General features: G+C 37.3%; 1 protein-coding gene across 1 annotated transcript in view; it reads left to right on the top strand.

Moving 5' to 3' along the window:
• The window catches only part of SYT6 (synaptotagmin 6), a 172,849-nt gene that overhangs the window by 139,452 nt on the left and 15,444 nt on the right, over window positions 1-17,953 (top strand). Inside the window, exon 4 of the mRNA XM_070939858.1 lies at window positions 14,778-14,898. Coding sequence (XP_070795959.1) covers window positions 14,778-14,898 — 121 coding nt within the window. The remainder of the gene's footprint in view (window positions 1-14,777; window positions 14,899-17,953) is intronic.

Genomic DNA, 17,953 nt, shown 5'->3' with positions numbered 1-17,953 from the left:
GCAACACAATGAACAATATATTACACAAGCTAGGTTTGCTCAATGTATTGAGCTAAATGTGGCCAGCTAACCCTAACCCTAACCCTAACTGTACAAATGGCATTCATTTGTTCTGTGAGTATCAGACCAATGCAGGTTAGTGTGCATCATTTAAAACAAAAAAACAAAAAAACTATGGTGCTCTCTCTTAGAGATATTCTACTTTTAATCCTCTTTCAGATAATTCTGTGAAGAGATAAAACAGTACTCTAAACCTTTTATGAAAGATACAGAGCCAATGAGTAATTTGAATAATCTCCTTGATTCTAAGTCTTCAATAAATTTCTCAATTAATACTTACATAAGTGTTAAATGGCAATTAGTAGGTGCTCTCATCACAAATAAGGTTTCTTTTTAGTCTTTCATTTACCAGTTCCATTTCTCATAATAGATGGAATTGGGCAAACCACAGTGTTTTCTGCATTTGGGGGTCAGCCTTAATGAACTAAGGGATAAGCCTATAAGAATCTAAAGGTATCAGTAAAATAAATTGTTCAGGATCTAGAGAATTATTAGTTCACACTTAGCTATTTGAAAGATGGAATAGCTACCCAAAAAGGTACCTTAAAATGAAAGCTAATATTGGAAAGTTAATCAGGATTAGTCAATTCATTACAGAATGAGATGCTGATAAGGTTGAAATGTATTTATTTACTTTGTCATCCACAGCCATCAAGGGATTTTTTTAGCATCTTACAACATCCTCCAGGACCTTATATTAATGTAATTTTGTATATTCCTGACTTTAGCATTATGGATCACTTAATATCTTTAACTGGATGGGGAGGAACAGGCTCAAGCTCAACCCTTCCAAGACTGAGTGGCTGTGGTTCCCGGCATCCCGATATGGTCAGTTGACTCCACCACTGACCATTGGGGGCGAGTCTTTGACCCCCACAGAGAGGGCTCGCAATCTGGGAGTCCTCCTGGATACGCAGCTGTCCTTGGAGGGACATCTGACGGCTGTAACCAGGGGGACCTTTTATCAGGTTCGCCTGATCCGCCAGTTGCGGCCCTTTCTTGATCGGGATTCCTTGTGCACAGTCACTCATGCCCTCGTAACCTCTCGCCTTGATTACTGCAATGCTCTCTACATGGGGCTCCCCTTGAAGAGCACCTGGAGGCTCCAACTGGTCCAGAACGCAGCAGCGCGGGTAGTGACGGGAGCAGCGTGGCACTCCCATGTAACACCGCTCCTGTGTGAACTGCACTGGCTCCCGGTGGTCTTCCGGGTGCGCTTCAAGGTGTTGGTTGTCACCTTTAAAGCGCTCCATGGCATAGGGCCTAGCTATCTTCGAGACCGCCTACTGCCACCGACGACCTCCCACCGACCCGTGCGCTCCCACAGAGAGGGCCTCCTCGGGGTGCCATCAGCCAAACAATGCAGGCTGGTGACCCCCAGGGGGAGGGCCTTCTCTGTGGGGGCACCCACCCTCTGGAATCAGTTGCCCCCTGAGATAAGGAGAATCCATGACCTCAGTGCCTTCCGCCGTGCCCTTAAAACTTTCTTTTTTCAACAAGCCGGGCTGGCTTAACTTCTTTTTAAGGGTTTTTTAAATTGTTTTGTTTTGTTTATCGTTTTAATTAATGGGGCCAAATCTATATATATATATTTAACTGTGTTTTAATATTTGTATTTGATGTTTTTATTTGGCTGTTCACCACCCTGAGTCCTCAGGGAGAAGGGCGGTATACAAATTCAAAAATAAAATAAAATAAAATAAACTGAGATACTATCTTTAACTTGATAGTAGATGTCTTAAAAAAAATTAAAGAAAAGAGAATGGAGCAGCAAGTTCAAGCAGAGCACAAGTATAACAAAGGAGAGTCCAGTTAGAAAATGGAAAACAACAATATTGTGTGAAAGAAAAAGAAATGAAGTCACAAGAAGAATGAACTATATAAACTTCAAGCATATAAATAAAAAAAAAACTTGCATATTGTTCTTCAGCCAAGGCTAGAATAATTCTAAACCATTGTTTTATACATCAATCCATGATTTATTGAATAACCCTAAAATGTAAACTAGATGGCTTGCAGCAAGAATGAGGACAGAGCTATAATATAACATGGATGGGGTCATGGAATAGTCTTCAATTTTTTGTGTTTTTCAAGAGAGGCATTTTTTTTCATCTTTAAAACTATATTAATCCAATGTTCTAACACCATTTACATGAGAGTCCCATAAACTTTTGCATAGCACATTAAGAACCACACTACAAAAAATGATTTGTCTAGGATTCATTTGGCAGAAGATTCAGGATTTAAGGAAAAACTATGTAGTCTAAGCCTTAAATTTTCCTTTCCAAAATGCTGAAATGGCTTAAATGTGGGGCCCTTTCCAGTCTAGGGTGTGCTTAGGGACCACAAAACAGATGTAGATATACTGCATGCTTTCTTGGGCAAGTTCCTTTGGAGGAAAATAGGTTGCATTAGAACTACAGAAAATGATTAAAAAGGGATATGAAACCTTAGCTAGAATAGAATTGTAAAATGGGGGAAAGAAGGATCAGGGATGGCAAAACTTGAGAAGACAGATGTTGCCAACTAAAAAGAAAATAAAAAGGAAAAGTGAATTTCTTTTCCAGCAAGTTGAATTTATATGATGATTTGACATCCAAGGAGAAGAGTGAAGACAATAGAAAATATTAACAGAGGCAGAAAGGTAGGAAACAGAGGCATCATATTACACCCATGATTCAAGTTTCTACAGGCACTGTTGTAGTTGTGTTTTAAGATTGGCCAATTTATAGTTACATCTTTTGAAAGAAATATGTATCCATTGAACATGTGTTCAACAGACACTCTAGAATGAGATTCTGATCTTTCTATTTTTTTCTATTTACAAATGTCAGATTTACATAAAACATTTCAATTTGTAATGTAAACACTTCAGTTAACAGAAGTGATAAATGCTAATTTAATGTCAGTTAGGGAGTCATAAATAAGCATATGAAACAAGCCCAGGATTTGATAGCTGAGTTCATAGCTGAAGACAATTGCAGAGATGTAATTTCTGATTACTGTACTGTACATAGATAATGCTTTGGACAGCAGTTTTATATCCATATACTAGACAACCCATGAACTGTAGGTCATCATTTCAGAGATATTTCCCTCCCTAAAATGAAAAACAGAATGATCATGGGCAGACCAAGTATCAGTAGGAGCAAGAGCAATTTCTGAAATCCTATTGTTATCCCCATTGACTTTCTTTGTGGGAAGCTAGCAGTCCTTCCTTTCCTTCTTTCCTTTCCTTTCCTTTCCTTTCCTTTCCTTTCCTTTCCTTTCCTTTCCTTTCCTTTCCTTTCCTTTCCTTTCCCTTCCTTCCTTCCTTCCTTCCTTCCTTTTTCCTCCCTCCCTCCCTCCTCCCTTCTTCCTGTCTTCTTCCTTCCTTCCTTCCTTCATCTTTAAACCTTCCTTCCTTCCTTCCTTCCTTCCTTCCTTCCTTCCTTCCTTCCTTCCTTCCTTCCTTCCTCCTCCCTCCCTCCCTCCCTCCCTCCCTCCCTCCCTCCTTCCTTCCTTCCTTCCTTCCTTCCTTCCTTCCTTCTTTTCCTCCCTCCCTGCCTCTTTACCTACCCCCCTTGCCCTTCCACATTTCCTTCCCTTCCCAGCAGCCCTCCCAAGTTCTAAGGACCCATTGAAAGATCATATGACTGCAACTGACTATTGCAGTGCCATAGTAGCATTGAAAGCAGCAGCACGAGGGTGCTGAAGTGGTTAAAAAAAAATCTCCAAATTTCATTTCCTCAGGAGTAATGTATCCTGGCATTCTATAAATTAGCTACTTGTTGCCTGATATGGTGTTTCACCTAATTTAAGGTTACAAAATATCACACACAAAAGTTTTAGTCCTATATAGAAATGAACGTATTTTCCCATTTGTGCTCATTTCACAAATATAGGTAAAAGATATTTTATACACAAATAGTAATTTCAATTTTAATTGTTATTTTGAGTATCCAACAAAGACAGATCTTTTAGATAAAATCTCAAATAGCAAACACCATTTCTGTAGACATGTAAGTTCTGCCATTCTGCTTAGGCTGTACATGAGATTGCATGATAAAATAAAATATTCCATTTAAATTGTACTTATTGTTAAAAATAGGCATCTCAGTGCTTTAGATAAGATGTTATTAGTTAACACTAATATATAAGTTAAATTGCATTTAACAGTGGAACATTGAATATTTCAGGTTTTATAGAACTATTATAGGAGCCATGGTGGTGCAGTGGTTAGAATGCATTATTGCAGGCTACTTCTGCTGTCTGCTGGCTGCCAGCAGTTTGGCAGTTCGAATCTCAACAGGCTCAAGGCTGACTCAGCCTTCCATCCTCCCAAGGTCGGTAAAATGAGGACCCAGATTGTTGGGGGCAATAGGCTGACTCTGTAAACCGCTTAGAGATGGCTGTAAAGCACTATGAAATGGTATATAAGCCGAAGTGCTATTGCTATTATAAAATGTCCTCAATCTCTCTTTGCCTACTGGTTTATATATTTATTTTTTTATACTATTTGTTTCTTAATGTAGATTATTTTTCCTATCTGCTGGTTTTATCTGACTGTTGTGTTCTGCTCACAGTTGTTTTGATGAGATAGGCAGGTACACAGATCCAATAAATAAATAAAAATCATAACAGCACAACCGACTTGCATGAGAAAATATCAAATACAGTAAGTCTCTTGATGTCACTCATTGAGAAAGTTTTAGCCCTCAGCCTTCCCATAGATGAATTTCATAAATTTCATAAAAGCTGAAGTATTTTCTTCTGCACTATTCATTTGCTTCAGTATTAAGCATCCCAGCAGTATGCATGTATGCACACAGATCCTAAAGCGACTCAAGACCTTCCAAAGCCTCAGTGGTAGCTCCCAGAGCATTTCCAAAAGTTTCTATTGGATTTTAATTTTTAATATAATGAAAGGGAAGCATAGTAAAAATGTGGGGAACAATCATACTGCATGATTTTAATAAAATTACACATAGTTTTTGTATGGTTCCCACCAGAATGTTGGCTCTGGTAAATCACTCAAAAGCCAAGTAAAACTTTCAGCCCCAAAATGTTGCACATTCACAACCTAAATACAGGTAGGCACAGTTTCTCAGAAGTACTATATAGGATCAAACATTTTATATTAGAGATAGCTTTGTGATACCTTTGTGATATATTAGTGATACCATCTAAAATCTTGCAAATCTCCAAGACTCAATTTCAAATATCAGTAGGTCAGAAAACTCCTTTAAAATAATTTATTCTTTCTTTTACAGTGCCGATCACCAAACTTTATTATTACGTTAAACCTCTTGAAATGCATTTGACTAAATTAATCTTTTTCATTCCCTTTTCTGGCAATATATTATTTCTTTTCTTTCTATTCATGATACTGTCTTTTATTCATGCATTAAATAGAACCAGTCTATCTCCATAAAAGTGTTCTCATTTCCAAATGATGTGCTTGTATCAGTGCAAGGCAAGGTTATACTGCCACCATTTCAAGTTCTACCGTGTTCTGTGATTTGTTCTGGCTCCTGTTGAGTAAAGGAGTCATTTATCAGTATGCCTGGCAGGAGCTCACCATTAAAGCCAACCTAGACAAAACACAAATAAATGTATTGAACTCATTTTTTGCTGTTGCTCAAGGAGGCACGTTATTTCCAAGGTGTTCCTAGAATCAAGTTGAAATGCTGGTTTTGACTTACAAAGCCATGCGGCCTGGGATCAATGTATCTGAAGCATCTCCTTTGCCAGGAAAGATAATTCTATGACCTCAAATATGCCCCTGCCTTCAGACCTTAGAATAGATGGGAAGAGAACAGCATACAAATACTTGAAGTAAAAAGGTTGTCTTGTTTTAGGATATATGAGAATAAGTTAAAGCAAAATTTAGCAATGTAGTATAGTGTCCAATATTACTGTGCATAATACTGTTTAGATCTGTTGGCACTTTAACAATGTTTTTAATAAATTGGATAATAGCATTTATTATAGTAATTCCTTTATTTTAACAGCCTCTTAAAGCTTATATACATACCTTATATTAAATGATAGTTTCCCTCCCTCCCTCCATCTTTCCCTTCCTTCCTGAAGCTTTTAAAAGAAATAACTGTGAAGAAGCCAAAATGCATAATCTTCAACCTATATTCTTTGCTAAATTTTTTGTTGATTTACCTACACCAGAGTTCCTCAACCTTTCCAGCTTTGTGGACTAACAGCAGGGAGGAGGGGGGGGATAGTTCTGGTGGTGGATAAGCACATGTGTGCGAATGCATGCCAGGTTCCATTTTCGTGAGTGGCAGACACACACAGTTACTGTTTTCACAAATGGAGCGCACACATGCACACGCTCACCAGCTGCTCACCCGCTGCTCACACAAGTGGGGTTGCATGTGCGCTTGCTTGCCATTTCCGTGGCCCAGTTCCAAACAGCTCAAGGCCCAGTAGTGGGCCACGGTCCTGGGCTGGGGACCCCTGACCTATACAATGAAGTTTTGTCATCAAATACTTTTGTAAGATAATACTAATGCTGATGTTTGAAGCTCTGGCATCAGGTTGGCCTTTTGACAGCTTCCAATAGCATAATGTGTCTTGATTAAATAATAGTTAATAAAGAAAGTTAATGTGTGTCACGATTCTTGAAAGTCCTGTCAGGTCTTTATCAGCTTTGCTGATGTGCTTTCAAACCTAACCTTTTCTTCAGATTACAATGAATGTTTAATTTCGCTGCTTAAATTACATTTTGTCACACTTGGGAGAAACTGCTCTATTCATTTAGAATCCCCCTCACCTCAAAAAGTCACCTTTACACCTTTCTGAAATTTTACAAGGCCCAGATTCACTTAAGCTTTTCAGAATTGGAAGATAAACCATTTCCATGTAATTTCAAGTCAGTTAATAGATCCAGGTAGAACAAATATATTTTGAATGCAGGTGACTAAAGAAAAATGATGTTACTGTGGCTGCATATTTTTTGTTATGTTTTAAAATAAAGATTTTCAGGTTTCTTTTTTTTTTAACACTAGTTTAAAAGTCCCAGGAAGCCAAACAACCACTAAAGAAGAGTAACATTCACAGTAGCCTTCTTCTTAGCTCTTTGCTTCCCGCCCCCCTAAAAATAATAAGTGAACCAAAGACATTTATTTCTTAGAGTTGCAAATAACAGGCTTGGCAACAACTCACAGCAGCTCTATTTGCTGCCAAGCTACCTTCTGAGCTATGGCCTTTCTTTTCTAAAGGGCAGGTTTGTTGAAAGCAAAACAAGGATATTATTGCATGTATTATCTTGGCTTTCATTCTGATTATGTCCTTTGCTTTTGCTGTTGTTGTCAACACAGGATTAACCAATTCAGCATTTTATCCATGTTGTACAGCGAAATCTTGCCAAATCAAGTCTACTTACCAGTTTTATTAATATTTTCTGGCTCTATTCGTACAACATGCTTAACTGTTGGGAGAGTTAAATATGTCATGCAAACAAACAACAAAAATAATTTTTTTGCCAATCAACCCAGAGAGGCTTAGATTCAGATCCAAACAGATCCAGTCCTTGTTGGAACTAAGCAAACTTATCTGGGGTAACCAGCTACTCCTGCCCCACATCACCTACTTAAGAGCTGACTATTGCTTCCAAGTTTATGGTTGAAATGGATTCCAGTCTGTAGTTTTGATGTGCAACCTCTCGCTGTAGGTAGAAAAATAAAATAGAGGGTGGGATGAGTATGTCACACAAGTTCCAAATCTATCTATCATAGCAATTCCAAATATACCACCAATATTCCCTCCTTTTAAGAAGTCAGAAAGTGAAAAGGATAATGATGGCATCCCCAGTCATCAGTTCTCTGTAGCAGAGAACAAGTTATGGTTCTCATAAATGGAGGTAGATTTACAATAGAGAAAAAATGGTGATGAATTCCTTGTTAGTCCCCTACGATGCTTCCTATCACATCAGTTTAAATTTATTTTTTTCTGGACTAGTGGACTAGGACTGGAATTGCAGGCCACCCATTGGCTATAAGGGTATTTTCTATTTATTTACTTAAAAAAAGAAATCCCAGGCACCAAATCTATTTACACATTGCTTCTGGCAAATAATACATTTTATAATGCTGACATAAATATTATTAATATATGGTTTCCCCTTGGTTGTATTAACAAATTAGGTAACTCTTTCCTTCTGGAGACCAGAAATTTAAATGCTTTCTTATTTAAAATTGCCACAGCATTGAATTCTGCACTTTTAAAAAAACTCAACTAACCAAACAGGTAACCAACCAAACACGTAGTCCTATTCAGAGGTAGCTTTTTAACTAATTATTTTTCAATTTTCACTAATTCTTTAATTTCTTGAAAAACTGTTGGCTATTAAAACATGGTTCTTCATAAATGCATTTGGGGACAAATAAGACCATGCTATTCCTAAATGATGGCATTTCAGATTGATTGTTCATAAATGTATTTAACACTGTAAATTACAGTGTTATTGTATTAACACTGTAAAGTTTTCAGAGTCTCTGGAAAAAGAACATATAAGTTGTAGTAATAAACACACAATGGACACTTTACTACTGATCACTCCTACTGATTATGTTGAGGGGTCCTTGGTGCTCTCTGAGCTTGGTTGTTTTTCTTGCAGACATTTTCATTACCCACATTAGATAATATCATCAGTGCTAGAGGTCCTAGAACATCATCAGACTAATATTCTCTTTCATCGGTACTGATGATGTTATCCAGCATACAATTGTAGGAGAGAGAGAACAATGAGATCCACATATTGATGGAAGGAAGCATCAATATAAGGCAATTTTCATAGGAGAAAAGAGATGGGAGAATGAGCTTAACACTTTTTAATTTGCTGGTAGAAATTAAAGCTGATGATCCAGATAATATAGTAAAAACATTTTCTTTACTTTGCACACTGCACAATGCTAGCACAATGTTCACACTGTGTGACTTGGCTGCCAATCTGCCACTTTTCCATTGTAAATGTTATGAAACATGGATTGTGTAGGTTAGAATTAAATTGCATTAAATTGAAGTTTTCATATTTTTGGGTGATTTTTGTACAAATGTTTCCTGAGATTATTTCAAGGGGTTCAGAGAAAATTATTTCAAGGGTTCTTTCAGGGTAAAAATGTTTGAGAAAGGCTGCTCTCAAACCAACATACAGATTACATTCAGAAATACCATGCAGGAAACATTTAGACTATATATTACCGATACATTATGATTTTAGTTGTTATTTTGAAATCAGGTTTCTTGATCTTGGGGTAGACCTCTTTCTCATTCTTTTAAAAACAAGAATAAAGAAAAGGCAACTGCCATCTTAAAATAAAAAGGAATAGCATTTAATTGCAATTAGATTTCTGAATATTTAGAATCAAGTTATGAAGACCTTTATTGGAAGAATTCTGTTAAATCTCCTGTGAATCAGAGTGATTTAACACAATTAAATCTGACTGGATCGCTCCCATTTTCTTCAAAAATCTTTATCTCACCTCAGTTTCTACACTGAAAACCATGACCATTAAGTGTTTAAAGCAGGGCTTCTCTTCAACAGTAGCAAAGTTGCAAGCAAATGTCCATACATGTTATTAGCAAGGTCTACTATCGATTTATACTCCATGCTTTTTTCTGGGATACTCAATATGAAATATGAAACACAATATAATGCTGTTCCCTGAGGGGGAAAGTATTTTCTTTCTCCCCTTTCCCTTTCTTTTTACTATCAATGCCAATGGGAATTAGCTGCTGGAAATTCCAGATAAGCAGCTCATTAATAGTTCAAGGTGCAGCCCAGGAACTACTGGTACTCTGTGAGGCTAATATGGGTAGTTTATACTGAATGCCACAATAAATAGATCTTTAAAACATGCAGAAATCTTGTGTGGTAATTAAACCATAAGAATGACAAGATGCTTGGTGATTTAGCTTGAGATCCATTAAAATTTTGGTATTCTTGCACCAAAATATTTCATGTTTGCTAAATGTGTAAGAAGGAGAGAACATAGAAATGTAATTTAAAATGATGAACAACTATGATAATTTTATTAACTAATAGGCTATTAAGTTGCCATTTTTAGAAGTGTATGAGAAATTAGTGGACATAAAATGTCATGGATGAACTGGGAATAAACTTTGAAAGTGTAACTGAACACTTCAGTTTTTCAGTTCAGTCATGGCCTTTGTTCACCAAAATTTGTTCACCAAGCCTGAGAAGAACTAACTTATCATTTCATGTGAACTATTGTTGCATGCTATAGTTTCATCACTTCTGCATAATGATCTGACAAAAATTGTTAGTTCAAAATTTGTTTTCACTGACATCCGATGTATAATGCTCTACAGACTCCTCAGCAATATTTTCCTTTCTATTGTTAAATGAACTGAATCTCCCTGGGCTTAGAGCTAGGAAAAGAAGATGAAGTAGTATGAACATAGGCAAAATGATGAGTCAACCACATTGTGTAGGCTTCCAAAAGTTTATCTGGAAGTAAGTATATAATGTTCACTGATTGCAGCCCAGATTAAAGTTGAACTGCTTTGCCAGCTATCATCACTGAGTAATGGGAAGGGATTCAGTTCTTCTAAAGTAGAATTTTTAACATGTTAATCTCAATTTAGCTCAAACATTTCTCATTAGAATATACTAGAAATATATAATGGTTCTCTCAGTCCAGCCACACACTGAGCAGCCAGGTTCATTATATCTGATGCTGTAAATGAGTATGTACTGACTAGTATGTCCACGCAATCTAGTTACTCTGGAAAGAGCACTCCCTCTAGGTCAGGGGAGCCAAACTTGCTGTGTCATGTTGCCATCATATGACGCATCGCGACATTTTTTCCCCTTTCCGGAGCTGGGGCAGGTGTGGCCTGCACGTGACACATCCAGTTTGACACCCCTACGTGAAGTACAACTTTCTGCCAATAATACTGTATAACCATTTGGCTCCAAATGAAGAGTAACATGAAGTGATTTCTGCACACAGAAATATGTATATATAGAGCTTGTGTGAAACTACTTTGAAGTAACAATATTTGGTAGCTGCTAATGCAGCAAATGAAAGCTTAAAGAACTTTCTAGACAATGCAGTATTTTAGATATGCATTATGAATTGACTGATTAAAAACTGGTTTTAATCTCATGAGTGGAAAATATCCTGTTATTAATTGCTCCAGCTGTATATCAAGAATTGGAGGGCACTGGGATATATCCAGTTTACTCAAATAATCCCTTTCCTTAAAAGATCATCTTAAGAATCAGCCATGACTGATCACCTCATCTTTGTGTGCTGTGCTTGTGCAGGATTATAACTTTTCAGTTGAATTAATATTTTTCTATGATATAGAAAATATTTAATCAAAAGATATAATCAATATTTATTCTAAATTCTAAGAGCAAGATTCAAGTTAATGAGCTGGTAGATAAGTTTTTTTTCCTCTTCTATTGCATCCTACCTTTGATGTTTTAAAACTGTGAAGGAAAAAATGTTGCTTATTAATTCAATGTCACAGGAACATATTGCAATACAAGTGTGAATATACGGTAAATAAAAGATTTAATGCAACGAACATAAATTTTATATAAATGCAAATGTTATCATGCTGGACATCTGAAATCCTTGCTAGATAAGAGTTGGTTCTGTCATTATAAAATGAAAAAAGGAAAGTATCTTTATGAAATTTCTCTGTGATCTTTGATAAAACTTATTTGTGAAGCAATCAATGTGAGATATTGGTAGTAAAATAAATGCATTTATCAAGTTAAACACTTAATCAGGTAGCAATCAACAGGCCTCTATCCTGTCACATTTTTAAGTTATCCATAGAGATGCCGCATATCTCAGAAAGGTTACAGAGCGCCACCTAGGGCTACACAGAAGACCTTGATTCCCCCCCCCTCACGAGTTAGATTTAAATTTTAAGGATTAATATGAATACAATAGATAGTTCTAGTGTAATGCCTTGTCTTCAGAAAAAGGTTTGATGAGATAATGAAAGGTTTGAAGAAACAAATTATTTTGCTAAGTGTCAGATTCTGGCCAGATACCAGGCAGTGGATTCAGATCTATAAGCATTGGGAGATTGGGAGCCTCTCAGCACAGGCTTGGGTGTTCAGCAGTAATTTGCACCCAGAGCATTGGAGTATCTCCATTGCTTGAAATCTCCTTACTCACTGGTGTGTTTATTGTCTCTGGATCCTCAAAGGACCAGTTGTCTGGCACCTAGCATTGGCTGACCCTTGGCAAAACAAAAATATATGTATAATAGGTCTTTTGATTGTTTCTATGTTATAGCATAGTTACCTTAACTAATTTTATTTGATCAAAAGAAAAGCAACCTCTTAAAATTAAGATGTCACAAAGGGGAGTTTTACAAGAAATCACAGGAAAAACAATTCAAATGACCCTGAAAAGCTTGTCAGTTCCCAGAAAGCTTTTAAGTCAGGTCACAACACAATTTAGCAATTTTAAATTTGTTGGTATTTTCTAAAAGGTTTTTTTCCCCCAAAAGTCATGTTGGCTAGTAAGTGTTGACACTGAAGCATATTAATTAACCCTACTTAGGTTTAAACCTCATTTCAGCAGACATTTTCTACTGTTCCATTGCTAGAAAATGAAGAGATAAAATAAGACATTTGAGGAGGCCAAAACACCTGTAAAGGTCTTTGTTGCCGTGAAGGCAGATCTAGTAGAGGCTTGACAGGTTAATAGGTGAGCAAGAAGAAGACAAGGGAGATTGTCCACTGCTGATTGCAAAATACACAGGGTACACCCTCTAATCATGCACTGCCTTGAGTTTCTTCTAAAACAAGCAAAGATAAGCAGGCAAAATGGGATGCTTATTAGCTCAGGTCTATGTTTTCTATAGTTCATATGTTTCTTGAATTACCTTGTTGACCTGTAACTTGAACTGTCCAATATATATCAGGATTTCCATTGCTCTCTATCTACCTAGAGCTCCTTAAACTCCTTTGATTTGTTATCTAAACCAGGGGTGAAATCTACTTACCTTCCTTACTGCTTCGGAAGTGCACAAGCCGTGCATGTGCAGCACATGCGCAAAAGCTGCGCATGCGCAGAGGGTAAAAAACACATGGTTTTAACCAGGAAGTAACAACACCCAGGCGGGTGGGCAGAGTCTTGTGCCGCCGTTGCTACCTGTTCTCCAAACCACCTGCCACAATCGCTACTGGATCGCCCGATCCAGTCCGAAAAGGGAGCATTTCACCCCGATCTAAACTCATATGAGAATTGTGCTGCTTTCATGTTTAACAAGAGTAAAAATTGCTGTACAACCAACTACTGTTTGTTTGCTCAACAATAAATCCCATCAAACTCAATGAAACATGCTCCCATGTGCCTGTCTTTCAGCCTAAGGTTCTGAAGCCAAGTCTTCATGTACCTGAGACTCAGAATAATTTTCATTAAATGCAGTGGAACAAACTCCTGAACAAAAATACAGTACATAGTGCTGCTAACCTACAGCTAAATATTCAGTTCCTTATTGCTTTCTCAAAATTTTAATGTTCTATTACTGGAAAGCAACAAATAGCACAGAAACTTCTGATTCCTGCAGCTCCTTATATTGTCATTTGGTAAATCTCCTGAACATTGTGGGTTGTATCTTATAAGGCTATACACAGTGGTGGGATTCAGCCAGTTCGCACCTATTCGGGAGAACTGGTTGTTAACTTTCTAAACAGTCCGGAGAACCGGTTGTTGGAAGAAATCTTATTTTGTTTTATTCCACTTTACAGGGCTAATCCTGTAAGGAAGGCAGGAAGGAAACATTCTGGTGTCGTTTCTAGCCTAATCTTTATTGCCCTGCTTACAGAAATTGCCTCTCTGGTTAACCCTTATTACATTGTAACAGCTAAGGCGAAGCTCCCATCGACATGAGTGACGTTGAGTTGGCCACGCCCACACAGTTACATGACCATTGAGCCACACCTACCCAGCTGTTCATTAGGGCAGAGAACCGGTTGTTAAATTATTTGAATCCCACCTCTGGCTATACATGATCTTCTGCTTCTGCAGCCTTCCCAGTGCATGGCACAAGGATCAAATTTTGTTCTCTCTAGTTTCCCAGTTAGCAGCCTATTCCTGTTTTCCCAATTATTTAAGATCATGCTCTTCCATGCTTTCATTGGCTTCTGGCTACATTTCCAGGTAGCACCACAGGGTCAGACAGCTCTGAAGGCTGCAAGTTTCATATATTGAATATTTATATATCATGTACAAGCTGATTTTCTTTTATCTGGCACTCCTATAATCCTATAATTCTAATCCATAATTTATCTCATTTTTACAAATAGGAGATCAAAGGTCTCAAAGACCAGCTTTCCTGATTCACCTGATGAATCAATGGTTAGGTTTTTATATGACTCCAAAAATCTATACCTTAATGAAACCAAACGCCAATGTGTATGAATTAGGAGGCTGTCTATCATTGAAGGACTTCTTCAAGGTGATCTGAATAGTGCAGAAATTTGCTGCACACTTTACATATGTATTTTCTGATAGATAAATAGTTATCTCAGCATCTTTGTTTATCAGCATATGAAACATTTTCAAAGGTTATTAAATAACAAAGTCTTGGTGTTACCTTGAGAAGGTAGGAGGTAAAGAAAACCAAGGAGCTGTAGAAAGTGTAGACAAGGTAAAAAAAATGCAAGTGAGAATAAATTCTTTTATTTTTTCTGATGCTTTATGTTCTCTCTTTTATTAAAGGAAAGTGTGGACCTGGGAGAGATCATGTTTTCCCTTTGTTACCTGCCAACTGCAGGTCGCCTCACTCTAACAGTCATTAAATGCAGGAATCTCAAAGCAATGGATATAACTGGATACTCAGGTAGGTGTTTCCTTTCTCTGAACAAGGTAGTCATATTTGATTTCTGCGATGTTTCTGTGACACTATTACTCCTTTAAGACTTAAGGGAATTTTCTATGCATTATTAAATGGATTGAGTGATTTGTTTGATTCTGATGAAGTTATTTATGGATTAATATAAATATTTTCCAGAAACATGCAGAAAATAGTGGTATGCATAAACAGGCTACTTAGTGCTGTTTGATTGGAGATCAAGTGTTTTCCATGAAAGTCTGAAACTGTCACAAGATCTATGCAACTTAGAAGGACTTAATTTTTTTTTCCTTTTCTTTTTTTTTCATATTAAATTAGAATATTAGATAGATGATAGATAGGTAGATAGATAGATAGCTGACAGACAGAGACAGACAGACAGACATTTCTAATTTGGCTAACTTTTCTTTAAGTCTTTCCTTAGAAAAAAAGAACTGATTTAAATTTTATCATACACATATACACACGCACCTATAAACTGATATCCTTAGGACTCAAATTTGCCTAATGTTTGTTATATGTGTACTCACCATTTCTGTGCTTTCCCATTAAGGTGCATGGACAACATGAAAAAGATATTGGTTTGGTCTCAGTTTCTGTTAGTCTTTCAAGCAGGGGTGAAAGAGAAGCGGTAGCGGAAATTTTGAGTAGTTCAGAGAACTGGCAAATACCAGCTCTGGCTGGCCCCAGAGTGGGGTGGGAATGGAGATTTTGCAATATCCTTCCCCCTGGAGTGGGGTGGGAATGGAGATTTTGCAGTATCCTTCTCCTGCCATGCCCACCAAGCCACACCTACCAAGCCACACCACACCCACCAAGCCACGCCCACAGAAGCAGTAGTAAAAAAATTTGGATTTCATCACTGCTTTCGAGGTAGTCCAGACAAGAAGCAGAATTCTTACATTAACACTATCTTGCAAGAAAGGAAAGAATTTGTCCCCTCCCCTCATTTTACTTTTCTGAAAACTGGGGAGGGTCCCTTCTATAACGCTTCCCATGCATCCTCTCCTTCTGTGGACTGAGTTTTCTTTTTACTTACCTATCGTCCAGTCTGTGGCTCTTCCTTCTGTTTCCCAAGAGCATTTCCACACATCATTATAGTTTTAGATTAGATTCAGCAATCATTATTAGGCTGTTCCATAAATTTTCAAACAGATTTCTCTTCTCAATTGTATGGGTAAGAGCTTGAGAATTGGTGCCAAAAGAACTGCAAAGGACAAAGCCAAGCTCCCATTAGGCAGAGAAGATGGATGGGCATGATGGACTGTGGCGGTTGTTCTCTCTCTTGTTTTAAGGCAGGCCTAGCATTCCTGATATAGTTTCACCACTTCTCAAAAAAGTGGACAGAGAGAATTTTGCGTTCAGTAGGTCCAAAGTCTCTCTGACTTGCATAATACACTTTTGTTCTAGCTGAAAGCCTGATAGCAAAGAAGCAATGACTGGGTAATGGTTTCAAACTGTGAACAACCTACATTATCCTGTAGACCCTACAGTTTTATAGAGTCTGTGCGGAGTGTATAATTATGTCCTTGTTTTTAAAATATTTTTCTTGTTCTTTGCTGAAACATTTTTTTAAAAACAATGAATAGTACAGTAGAAGCTCTGGTCTGTAAATATACCCCATGAATTAAAGGGAAAATGATATAATTTAATTCCCCTTGAGAAATTTCCATGTGTAAATACCTGGTTCAGTGTCATAATCATTTTTAATGGCCTCAGCTTCCAGGTGTCAGTGTTTGCATTTTCCTGACAAATATATAATCTATGACTGCACTAACCATGAAGCTGTTTAAGCAGACAGGTATTTCTTCTCAGCTGGCATTTGATACATTAGAATCACTGAGAATTGATGTCTCAAAGTAAGAAAATTGTTCACTAGTTCTGCAGAGGCACACCTTATTCATTCATTCATTCATTCATTCATTCATTCATTCATTCATTTGCTGATTTAAAACATTTATATGGCTACTCACCATATAAGATTGTAGCTCCCAATAAAAGCCAAATCTGAAATGCTTTTTGAAAGTCTGGGAAAGGAGAGTCTGCTGAATTTCCATAGGGCAGGGGCTGCCACAGAAAAACATAGAACTCATACAGTGGCAGTTTTTAGGGAAGGGAGCTATTCAGGTAAAATGGGTAGATGTCCTTAGAGAAAAATATTTCCTCTCATAACCTGGCTCTGTGCCATATAGGACTTCAAACCTAATATCCAGCACCTTGAATTGCACCTGGAAGGAAACCAGAAGACAATGCAGTTTCGCATAACAAAGTGTAACATGGGAAAATTTAGGAGCACCCACCATTGCCCATCTTACCATGTTCTAAACTAGTGATAGCTTTCAGGGCTCTTCAAGGACAGGCCAATGAGAAGCATGTTGCAGTAATCCAAATAGGAAGTGACCAAGGCATGACTGATTGTGAGCAAGGTCTCCCAGTCCAGGAAATTATTATAATTATTGGGACTTCCAAATCTACAGCAATTTTTTCTTGTATTCATATTGCAATGGCTGTTTGTTTGCTTGTTTATCATATTTATATGGCCACTCATCCGATTGGCATACAACAACTAAATAAAACAAAAATACATGAAAACAATTATTAAAAATAGTCAATATTAAAATTGCAACCATCAGAGAGAATAAATTAAACAGAATGATAGAGCCATTTTAGAATATCTTTGGTCCCTTGAGCCCCCGATGACAAGCCTTGAGGGGCTTAGGTCTTGAGGGGCTCAGGGAACATTAACAGGAATGAAGCTAAATGCAGAAAGAGTCAGTTTAGTAAGCTCTTGTTGTCCTATTTTCTCTTTTCTTCTTTGCTTCTTTTCCCTGCTGAAAAATAAAACATTTAAATTACTTTTCATGAAAACAGTTCATTGACATATATCTTTATAACAAAAGGGATGTTGAAAAGATGCAGACAGCAAAGGAGCTAAGGGATGCCTATAAATCAAAGATGTTGATATCCTTGTATAGAAGTATATAGTGTGAAGATGAGCAAAACATAAACAAGTACATGGAGACTCTTTTGGACCTGGATTTAT

Source organism: Pituophis catenifer, unplaced genomic scaffold, assembly GCF_029215685.1.
Source record: "Pituophis catenifer annectens isolate HBS135680 unplaced genomic scaffold, rPitCat1.0.hap2 SCAF_3, whole genome shotgun sequence".
In the NCBI taxonomy this organism is placed as follows: domain Eukaryota; kingdom Metazoa; phylum Chordata; class Lepidosauria; order Squamata; family Colubridae; genus Pituophis; species Pituophis catenifer.
The sequence above is the reverse complement of the archived record's forward strand: the minus strand, read 5'-3'. Positions and strand labels throughout refer to the sequence as shown.